This window comes from Pseudophryne corroboree, chromosome 6 (genome assembly GCF_028390025.1).
Source record: "Pseudophryne corroboree isolate aPseCor3 chromosome 6, aPseCor3.hap2, whole genome shotgun sequence".
Classification (NCBI taxonomy): domain Eukaryota; kingdom Metazoa; phylum Chordata; class Amphibia; order Anura; family Myobatrachidae; genus Pseudophryne; species Pseudophryne corroboree.
In genome coordinates, this window is record NC_086449.1 from 428997108 (window position 1) to 429009173 (window position 12066).

General features: G+C 43.3%; 1 protein-coding gene across 2 annotated transcripts in view; it reads right to left on the reverse strand.

The window, feature by feature from the left end:
• EFCAB10 (EF-hand calcium binding domain 10) overlaps positions 1 to 9498 on the reverse strand; it is a 28302-nt gene extending 18804 nt beyond the window's left edge. For both annotated transcript variants that reach the window (XM_063927038.1, XM_063927037.1), the window contains exons 1-2: positions 9340 to 9498; positions 4740 to 4904 (exon numbers count right to left, since the gene is read on the reverse strand). In XM_063927038.1, the coding sequence (XP_063783108.1) occupies positions 4740 to 4904; positions 9340 to 9442 (268 nt within the window). In that variant the 5' untranslated portion in view covers positions 9443 to 9498. The remainder of the gene's footprint in view (positions 1 to 4739; positions 4905 to 9339) is intronic.
• Positions 9499 to 12066: the final 2568 nt, after the last annotated feature.

Here is a 12066-nt window from a genome sequence, read left to right on the forward strand (position 1 = left end):
TGTGAATTGGTTTGAAATCTCCAGGGGGGTAGAAATCTTAGTGCCAGAAGGGGATACAATGTGCTTAATTCTATTTCTAGCCTGTTGTGTCCGGAGTTTACAAGCAAGCATTTTTCCCGGTCTATTTCCTGCTAAGTAAAATTTTTGACGCATCCTATTTAAAGAAGCTTGAGTACGTGTCATAAGTAGTTTCTGTAATTGAGAAATAATATCAGTTAACTCTTTCTGAAGGGGTTTCGAAGGTCTAGTTTTATTTTTATCCTCCAACTCCTTTAAGTTCAGCAACGCCAGAACGATGTGGATTGAGTTTTTTGAGCTGTGCCCCCGCTTGTATTGCCGCCCCTCTAGTAACGGCCTTAAGTGCACACCAGAAGTTCAGGGTGGACATGTCTGATGGTCCGTTAAATTCCACATATGACGTGATGCTATCAGCTATGGCTTTTTTGGATACAGGGTCAATTAACAGATGAGGGGAGAGTCTCCAAGGGCGGGGAGGGGAATGTTGACTAGCAACATCCCATTTAAGAGTTATCAGGGCGTGGTCTAACTACGTTATAGGGAGAATGTCTATAGATCTAACAAATTGGAGAGTCTTCTTATCCGAGAACAAGAAATCAATATGGGAGTATGAGTTATGGACTGGTGAATAATAAGTGTATTCACGGCTAGTAGGATTCTGCACACATCATATATCATACTGGTCGAATTCCACTAAGAGATTATGGAAAGGCCAAACCTGGGGCAATAGAGGAGGTCAAAGAGGCGGGAGAAGACTTGGGAGATTTGTCTAACTTAGGGTCCAGTACTAAGTTGAAGTCCCCCCGTAACATGGAGAGAACCTTTACGAGCTTTCTGAATAGCTACGCAGAGCTTACGGAAAAAGGATATTTGATTTGAATTAAGGGCATATGCTGAAACCAAAGTAACTGGCTGGTCATCCAGAAGGCCAATTAAAATAAGATAACGGCCATTTTTATCGGCTATTTGGGAGTGCAAAGTAAATGGAACAGAATTCTTAAACAATATGGCCACACCATTCCTCTTGAAAGGACCATTAGCAAAATAACCAAGGGGAAATCTACGGTCTCTAAAGGTAGGGGGCACAAGAGACGAGAAGTGGGTCTCTTGCAATGTTACAATGTCTGCTCTGTGCTTGGCGAAATAGCCTAGCGCTAGCTAACCTTCGTTTATTGGGGGAATTCAACCCCTTAACATTCATAGGCAGAATCTGAACCACCAGGGATTAATAAAAAAGAGCAAATCACAACATGATGTATGCTATATGCGGTGTACAGCTGTGGCGTGATGAAAAGATACTGTCTTAAGCATCTAAAAAAACAAAAAAACAACTAGAAATGGAAAGGGCTGGGATGTCAGTAGGGAGGAGGAAAAAAAACAAACCAAAATTACCCAGTATATCAGGTCGGTTCAACTACTGCAGGGAAAAGTAAAAGGTGCAGTAGTGTAACAATGAGGGGGAACATGTGGCCTAGCGCCGCCACCCATTAACATAGAGAAAAACAATCGATAATAAGTACGCTCACCTAAAATGCAAAAGAACATGCAAACTGACCTAGAGACACGGAAACTTGGACTACGTCAGTAAAACCTCCAACATGTTAATTTACGTGTCCATATAACCCAACGAAATATAGGTAATACTGAGTCCCAATCATAGTAACTTCAGACTATATAGTCTGTAATAGAAGCCAAAATGTTTAGAGACGTTTCTCAAGTGATGGACCGGTCTGTTTGAAAAGTTGGCTGTTTCTTGGATACAGGGGGTAAGTTGACGGAGATATCCCATAACAATGATAGCTTGACTCCAGCATCTAGTGAAGAAACGCTGTATAGAAATGCTGTATAGGAAATTATTAGTTTCACCGGAAAATCCCCATCTATATGCTATTTCTTCAGCACGAAGAGCTGAGGTAATAGGGATCAGTTATGTCTGTTTAGCTAAAATCAGAGCAGAGAAGTCCAGGAAAAGCTTCAACCCACCAAGGATAACAGAGTCCGAGTCACCAGCCGCCCTCAGAATGTGCTCCTTCGTCGTAAAGAAGTGCACCCTCAGGAGCGTATCTCTTGGAAGCGAGGGGGCAAATGAAAATGGCCTGGGTAGGCGGTGTACCCTGCTGATGAGCAACTTCTTCGGATCTGAGCTAGGCAGTAGTTTCCGGAATTGTGAGAGAGCATAATCTTCCAACTCAGAATTCGCCACAGAGTCCGTGATGCCCCGAATTTTGATGTTGTTACGCATAGAGCGATCCTCTATATCAGCAAGCTTGACTTTAAATGCCTCAAAGTCACTCTGCTGTTGGTCGTGGGCTGCGGTGAGGTCGTTATGAGATGAAACCAACTCCTCTATCTTCGTTCCAGATGGTCTGTGCGCTCTCAGATAGAGCTCAATTCTGTCTTAACCTCACGTATAGCAGGCGTGAGATCTTGCGCTAACTCCGTTTTAAATGCTGAAAGGACTTGGTACAGAGTATTAACTGGAAGAGGAGCATCAGACTCAGTGTCGAACCCAGATACAGAGGAAAGGTCTTGAGGGTTACTCACTGCAGAGAAAAAAGCAGGTGACTTCGCTGCATAAGTTGAGGGGGGAGCAGCTTTCTGAGATGGAAAAGAACCTTTGGAGGGAGTACCCCCTTAGCCTTCTTCGGAGGCATTTTGATATATCACAAGTCCAAAGGTGGGGAGCCGATGTGGAAAGAGAAAAGGATCCTTAAAATACATTGAAAACATTCAGGTAAGCATAAAAATCATCGGTGGTGGAGAATAAATGGTCCGGACTACATTAAAGTGATGTAGGTACAGCTACTCAGTGATGAGGTACTTCAAACGGGCCTGATATCTGTACCCATGTTCAAACATTCTAGGCGGGGAGGTATACGGAGTCAAACACCAAGTAGGGCAACACAGCCAATTGGAGTAGGGGCCAATAAGGCAAGTGCCCATGTTAGGTGTCTATCACCCAGCTATAAATATCCTGATAGGCCCAAACATGGGACCGGTGCAGTAGAGAAATGTTAATCGGGGCCAATAATCAATCATGGGTAGAGAGGGTGAGGGGCTGAGTTTAGAGATTGCCAGTACTCAAAGCCCAGGAGAACAGTCTCTCAAGTCCACCTACGCAGGGTAATGAAGCCTCCTGCTGTCTCCCCTTAACGTAGCTACAGGCAAGAATAGGGGTGATGGAGGTGGAGAGGGAGTACCAGGGGCGCACTTCTGAAGAATGGGAGTCCGAGCGCCACTTCGCAGACTTCTGCGCCGATGGTGCACGTCTGCAAATTTAGGCTGCGGCTTCCGTATCTCGGGTAGGCCGCAACCTGCAGAGGCCTTATAAAGGTCTCCCGGCTCCGCGGCTCTATCCCGGATCACCTAGGGCGGCTGAAGGGATGTCTGACGGGCCGGTCAGGCTGAAGAGGACCGTGTAGAGAGGCAAGGAAAAGGTAGCCTGGCAGGAGCTCATCCTGTACCCGTCCTCACCGGACCACTGCTAGGCCACGCCCCCAGCAAGTTATTTTTTTAAGTGGTGTGGTGCAAGTATAAGTCTCCTATAATAGATATCCATGTAGCACTTTACAATAAAATTATCCTAAAACTTTATTTTAAATCCTGGAAACTAGACTTGAAAAAGTCATGTTAGCAATTTACAGCAACAAGTACATGATGGCAGAAGTAGAATGACCATCATAATATTGAGGTGAAGGTCAACAGCTATTTTGTTTAGATCATTACTTTAACAAGATATTTACTGTACATTGTCTTGTTGGCTAGGGATGCCTGTATTTGATTTATATATTTGAATCAATATCCAGACAGAGTTCACCTCTGATCTATACTTTTACAGAAGAACTCTACAGGGAAGAATTCAGTTTTCTTCAAGGGGATGTTGCTCCCAGGTAAACTGCCCAGCGCTATTCAGTTGTCTGCGCTGTAAATCCACAAATAATGGATTTCCGTTCACACCCTCCTGAGGTGCGAGCAAAAATCCTTGCTAACTAGTGCATCGGGGCTAGTTGCAGTGTTTCCATGAGCAGTAACTGCATTGAGTCTGGCACTTGAGCTGGAAAATGCAGTTTACCACAACTAAGCCCCAGCCATTCGTCAAACTGCATTTCCTGACTTAAGTGCCAGACCTAATACAGTCAATTGAATAGCTTTGAGCACTTAACCCGGGAGCTACATTCCCGCAAAGAGAACTGAATTCCCCATAAGTTAGCTGTATGTAGAGCATCACAGAATTGTCCCACAATAAGCAGTAATTCAATATGTTTATGTTACATGAATAATTAAAATGGAGTGTTCTTACAATTATTATATGTAATGTGTAGTTAATTATCATCCTGCGTTCACTGTCTTCTTTCTAACCACAGTAACAGACCCCAGTTATTCTGGATCTTTCCTCCTTTGGCCACTACATGTTGTCAAATTAAACAGTAGTCCTATTATCTTGTGCTCACTCGTGACAGTATCAGCCCATATGAAACCATCTACACTGACACATACAAGACAAGGGGCAGATGTATTAAGCCTGGAGAAGTGGTAAAGCAGTGATAAGTGCAAGGTGATAACGCACCAGCCAATCAGCTCCAATATGTAAATTGACAGTTAGGAGCCGATTGGCTGGTGCGTTATCACCTTCCACTTATCACTGCTTTATCACTTCTCCAGGCTTAATACATCTGCCCCAAGGAGAGAACAACATACAGATGTATATTCTTATTCCTTACATTCAACGTACTGAGTCCTTGTAATATAACCTTGGCCTGAAGGGTCCAGTATTCCAAAGACCGCATCCACATTAGATTCGTCAAAAAGGCAAGGATACTCTACATCGGCCAGCCTGGCAAGCTTTAACTTTTCCAGCTGAGTTATGAGAAATTCTTGTGGTTTTTCTGCAAAAACAAATATTGGAGGCGTGTAAGATCAAAGTAAGTATATTATTCTACCAAAAATGCAATTCAGCCATGAAGCTATGGGCCTGGGCTATATTAAAAAATAAGAATTATAAATAAGAATTATTAACTTCAATAACTATAGAGACCGGAAACCGCTATTTGCTGAAATATCAATAACCTGTACTTATCTATATTTTAGGACTCTAATCCAGGAGAGCCCCAATGTCCAAGTGTGAGGAGCGCGGTGACGCTGCCACTATAAAATGTTTCAATTCAGAGAGAGGAGGGGGTTCAAGTGCAATCTCAATCTGGGCCTCCTTCTTTCTGGTCAGCAGCGCAGTGGCACTCCAAGCGTTAGTAGGACAGTAGACAGTGGCACTATTTTCCTGGCAATTTTCCTACTTCGCATGCACAAAACACTGAGAAATAGTCCGCCATGCCATTTTCCTGGTGACCTGTGCAGCAACACAGGACTCCGGAGAGGAGGGTATTGAAGAAATGGACGTGTGGTGTGGGCCTCCTGGATCCAGGATCCCGTTTGCTGTGCACACCCTCCACTCATTATAGATACGCCACTGATTAACAGGGAATTACTCCTATGCCCTGCCCACTTCATTGGGGAAGTGGATAGGAGCAGGGAAGGCAGTCTACTCTTCTAGGAGAACTCACCAAAACCAGCATGTTTTCCATTTGTCCAATAACATGCTAGAAAAGTGACTTGGCTTCTGACAAAAAGGGATCCTAGCCTGTGTATGAATGTTAACGAACACAAGACTGTAAGCTCCAAATGAGTACAAACAAATATTTTTTAACCACTTAACGCGCAATTTTTCCCCTCAAAAACCGCTCAGAAATTCTCATTTTTCTTTAATGAGTGAGTTAGATGAAGAACATTAATTTAACCCTATCCAAAATGATTTTAGTTAAAAAAAATATATATATTTTTTAACCCCCTAAACATCGATCAGGAACATTGTGACCATCGAAAACATCGTGACCATTGTGGCATTCATTTTGAAAGCCAGGCCAGCCTCCAAGTATACAGGGGGGGTCTGGGGGTGGCTTGGGGGGTTAATTTACACTCCCCAGCGGTTGCTATTGTCTGCAGCTGCTGGAGGGGGGTCCGGCTGTGCTGACTGATCAGCAGTGATCGGCAGCACAGCAATCAGTAGGGGAGAGTGCAGGGAGGCAGAGGGACCGGAAATGACAGCAGCAGCGGAGGGAAGTTTCCCTTCCCTGCCGCTGCTAACACTGTTTATGTGACTGGTTGCATCCTGTGCACCCATGTCAGATAAGACACTTGCAGGCATGGTCGCATCTGATGCGACCATGCCAGGCAAGTGGTTAAACTAGTGCTATTAAAATCCTGCAGCTATGCTTAACAACAGGTGTACACCACACCAATGCTAAATCCTATGTATTCAACAAAGAGTGGTAAACTCAGCGCTGGATTTGTACACACAAGAGTATATTCAATGAGTAGCTGTTTCAAATATTCCATAATTCACAGAATGTTACTCCATGTGGTAAGTATATACTGAACATGCACAAATTAAATATGTGTAATACTTCGATGGTAAGTATCCTAAAGGTTTTTCAGTATGCTCTGTGTTGAAACTTGAAGTAACACTTAACAATTTGTCCACCTTGGTTCGTGCATGTCATGGTACCTTTATCATCTACTGGGACTTATCCTTTTCCTCCCGGCTGAGGGGCAGATTTATTAAGCCTGGTAAAGTGATAAAGTGGAAGGTGATAAAGCACCAGTCAGCTCCTGTCATATTTCACACCCAGCCTATGACATGGAAGTTAGGAGCTGATTGGCTGGTACTTTATCTCCTTCCGCTTTATCACTTCACCAGGCTTAATTAATCTGCCCCTGAGTCTTTTACGCTGTAGTGTTGGTAACCCGACACCCTCAGTATAGCGTGGGCTGTCAACCTGGTCAGTGTTCCCTTTTTGTTAAGGAAGAACGAGCCAGAGCCTGACAACCCATCATTAATGTCTAATCTGACACATTGGGAAACGCTTATCTGACACACTTGGAAAATCTTGCGTTTCCCAAGTGTGTCAGATAAGACATTGATAACTGCCATGTCACAGGCTGGATTTGAAAAATGACAGTTAGCAGCTGAGTGGCTGGTACTTTATCTTCATCCTCTTTATCTCCATCCAAAGATTTAGTAAATAGACCCCAAAGTAGCAGCCACTCAACTCCTGTCATTTTTCAAACAGTCGGTGACATGGCAGTTAGGAACCGATTGGCTGGTATTTTATCTCCATCCAAGGCATAGTAAATAGGCGGTCTATTCATAAAGCAGTGAAACGAGCGGAGAAACAGACCAGTGGAGAAGTTGCCCATTTAGCATCTCCCTTACATTTTATAGACTCTACTTGATAAAGGCTTCCTTCAAAGCTGACTGGTTGCTATGGGCAACTTGTCCACTGGTTCTTTTCTCCACTGCTTCATGAATAGACCCCTAGACCCCTTAGTTACAAAATGAGAACAATAGGTTAGAAAAATAGGAAAGCGTGTGAACTGCCATCTTAGGCTGGGTACACACCAGACAGATATATTAGTAGACCAGCCATCATGTCAACAGCAGCCGGTTCAGGTAGGTATACACACTTATTGATCGGCCGATTGATGTGTCCGTCTCCGCAGCAAGTGCACAGGTGGTCGGCAAACTGCCCATACACACAGTCATATGCGCTGACGAGATATGTCTGTGAACATTGTTCAGAGACATATTAGGTGTACATACCCACCGGCAGGCTTTGTTTGAACGCCCGATATATTGCCTCTTGTGTACCCAGTCTAAGGCTGGGTATACAAAGACGGATCCACTGGGCAGTTCTGGTAAGCGTATACACCTACCAATCGGTAACTTGATACGTCTGGATGTAAATCACAACTGGGCGGGCATTTAAATTTGCCCAATTGTGATGTAATTGTTGGCAGTTACTGTGGCCGTACACACATGCTGATGTACAAATATATTTGAACAAGAAAAAAAGCAATGGTTTCCCCAGCACCCTGAATGATAACAGTAACCAGATATAAATCCCACATGATAATAGAATTCAGAGATCTTCGTTACACATATTTGCGCAAATGTGTGGTTAAGCCCCAAAGCCGCATCAAGGCCTCTCTGTATATTTGGGGTCCCTAGCGCTATATCTAGGTGCAGAGTGTGGCACCCCAAAACACCAGAATGAGCCAGAAAGCCCAGCGTGGCATACCAGTGTAAAAAACTATAGTGTTAATAAATTAGTATTTAGGAAGCCGAAGCTATAGAGGGGGTGACACAAACATGAAATGTAATTAAAATAGAGAAATAGTGTTAGAAAATTATCATTATCATGTGGGATTTATATCTGGTTACTGTTATCATTCAGGGTGCTGGGGAAACAATTGCTTTTTTTCTTGTTCAGAAATACCCCTTCCTTTCGAGCACCTGAATGATATCACTAAGCTAATTGAGCATTTACCAATCTATATGTACAAATATATTTGCAAGATATAGTGGCACTGACTGTGCTGCAGGGCCGACAAGATATGTCTGTGAATAACGTTGTACAGGCATACAGACAGAAGAACTATGCGATATGTATACAATGTAAATGGTGGTATTAAATCGCGCCAATTTTTAACGGTGAATAGGGAATTTCTGTAGTTAACTTCTTACTAGGACTAGTTCATCTGTCTTCACCAGTATGTTGGCTCATCAATGGGAATGTTCATATGGAAAAAAAACACAAAACAAAATGTCTCAATGTGTAGTATTGTCTTAATAATAAAAGTCAAAGGGTCAAGGAATAATAGACGATCTTCAAATCCTCCACATTTATAGTGATGGAAAGGCGTAATGGGATCACCCAATAGGTGCAATAGTCAGAGAAGGTGATGCTCACTTCAAATCTTACTTTCAAAAGTCTGGTCCATACATATAAAGGTATCTTTAAATAGGTCCTGGGATGGCGTCCTCCAAACAAGTCTTATGCAGGCCCCTCCACAGGATATATATATAAATGTGGAAACAGAAAGGTATTCCAATATGTAGTACCGTAATAAATGATCTCTTGGAAAGGCGGTCATAGTAACCCTCAAACCGTGTCGCTAAACGTTAAGGGTCACCCACAACGTGTGTCTCAATAGTACATGATGCTCACTTTCATGCTTTAGTTCTATAGCGCCATCTGTTGGCCGAAAGTAGTTACACAGAAACGTTAATATTATTATTAGTTATTAATAGTAATAATCATCTGTATAATTATGTAAGCAGTATCTTCAGATGGGATCATACGTCCTCCTGGATGTATTATGTTTGTCCTGTCGCCTCTTACTGGTAACAGTAACGTGAGGAAGTCAAGACCAAGCTCACAGCAGCGCTCACACACAGTGTCACACAGTCACACACACGCGCGTTACCGGGCCGGTGGTAGAGGAGGAGACTGGTCAGGTTATTGACTAGCTCCATTATCTTATGTTCCCGAAGATAGTCTTGCGCTTCCAGCTCTCGGGCGGACGCCATGTTTGCACTCTGCGTTCCCCGTTGCCAGGTGACCGAAATACGTCACACACAGCGCGCACAGCACAGGATACAGAGTGTCTGACGTTTGAGCAAAAACTGTCCCCGAGTCCTGGGCACTGCGGGCTCATAGGCGCCATTTTCTGTGAGACCAACTTTATATTTTAAACCTAGTTTACTTTGTCGAGTGGTAACCATAACCAGCGCCAAAATAGGTCTCATCTTGATAATTTGCTGCCTACATGTAATCATCCGGGGCGGCGTCTCACTTATAGATTGCTCTGTAGATAATAAATACCGAGAGATCACGTCACAGCAGCTGCACATTTTCGTAGTAGAGACGACGGGATGTAGTTAAACCCAACCCGTAGAGACAATGCACTCTCTTCTGTAGTGTATTTGTATGTTATGTTAGAAATATTTTTGGCGCATCCCATCCAGCCCAAAAACAAACACTCTTATTTTGAAAAAGAAAACCTAATAGATAAGCATGGTAGATCTACAATAGTTATAGTAATGCAGATTTACCAAGGTGATGAAATGCAAGTGACTGGCAAGCAGTGAAGTTGCCAATCGCAACCAATCACTTTTGAGGTAGTATTTATCAAGTACAGTTTATAAAATGATAGCTCATAACTTCTCCACTAGTCCACGTCTCCCCTCTTTTTATGGCTTAATATACATATGCCCTTATTTGTCAATGAGTACAGGTTGAGTATCCCATATCCAAATATTCCGAAATACGGAATATTCCGAAATACGGACTTTTTTGAGTGAGAGTGAGATAGTGAAACTTTTGTTTTTTGATGGCTCAATGTACACAAACTTTGTTTAATACACAAAGTTATTAAAAATATTGTATTAAATGACCTTCAGGCTGTGTGTATAAGGTGTATATGAAACATACATGATTTGTGTGAATGTACACACACTTTGTTTATTGCACAAAGTTATTAAAAATATTGGCAAAAATTACCTTCAGGCTGTGTGTACAAGGTGTATATGTAACATAAATGCATTCTGTGCTTAGATTTAGGTCCCATCACCATGATATCTCATTATGGTATGCAATTATTCCAAAATACGGAAAAATCCGATATCCAAAATACCTCTGGTCCCAAGCATTTTGGATAAAGGATACTCAACCTGTAATAGATTTCACTGTGAGTGAAAAGTTGAACCAGCCAATCAGCTCCTAACTTCCATGTCACAGGCTGGGTTTGAAAAATGACAAGATCGGATTGGCTGGTGCAATTTATCACTCACAGTGAAATTTATCACTCATTGATAAATAAGGGCAATAGTGTTTAGTGGTGGGTTATAGTTTTATTTAGATGTTGGACAGTGTCACCTGCATGAACTCCAGCTCTAGAACAGCACTCCACTTTATTTGAACTAGATGACGACTGATAACTGCGCTAGATTTATCAGCTTGGAGAGAGGTGATCTGTTTCTAAACAAGAAAGGTTATGTTTAATAAATTTGAGATTTTCATAAAACCACAAGAAAAACTCATGTGAAATGTGAATAGGAGAAAATGATTTAGGCGGTAATTCAGTTAGCCCCGTTAATTTACCAGGGAATGAGATAGTGTGGTAGCTTCATGCTTTAACAACTCATGGCAATTCAACTAGAGCCCCTTTCCTGCCCCTGTAAATTACATTGTTAACAGGCGTTCATGCATAGAAGTTCCAAGACTTATGTGTTAATATATTCACGGCACAATTTATCGGACATTTCAGATTTTTAGAGTCCTGAAAAAAATCCCTGTAAACTTCAGTTTGCCAGCTACCTGCGGGGGTAAATTAATAGTGTGTCAGGGGATCAATTAATCCGTGATAATTTATCACGGATAATTGAATTACCCCCTTAAAGGGCAAACATAAAAATAATTGTACATACCGTATTTGCCGGCGTATAAGACGACTTTTTCCCCCTGAAAAACATGCCTCCAAGCGGGGGGTCGTCTTATACGCCGGGCGGGAAGTCGCGCTGTGGGAAGTCGTGAAACAGGGGCGTGGCCTAGCATAAGGGGGCGTGGCCTCACGGTCGGACCGCCGTTTTCAGCAATCCAGGGGGTTAAGAAGATGATGTTGGCTGCCCACCCCACTTCCCCCGTGAAGTGCCTCTATCTGTACGGTGATTGTATGGCGCTGCCGGCGGGTGAAGCTGTGTGAAGTCCGGCTCCTACACAGGGACAGGAGCCAGGCGCTGCACGTATTGTTACAGTGCAGCACCCGGCTCATGTCACTGAGCAGGAGCCGACATTCAGCAGTGACAGGCGGTTAGGCAGGGAGGACAGCGGCAGCACTGACATGTCTCTTACAGTATAAGAGATTTGGAGTATCAAGGAATGCATAAGAAGGGGGGGGGACGGGGACAGCGGCTTAGGCAGGGGGGACAGCGGCAGCACTGCAGGGAAGCTGCAGGTGAGGGGGGCTTACAACTTTATGTGGTGGGTTAATACTGGTACTACAGGTATCCATAATATGGATTCAAGGGCGGACCAGACAGCTGCTAGTGACAGGGAGACGGCAGAGGTAGTCTTATATGGCGAGTACATAACAAACTATGTTTTGAGTGGAAATGTTGGGGGGTCGTCTTATACGCCCAGTCGTCTTATACGC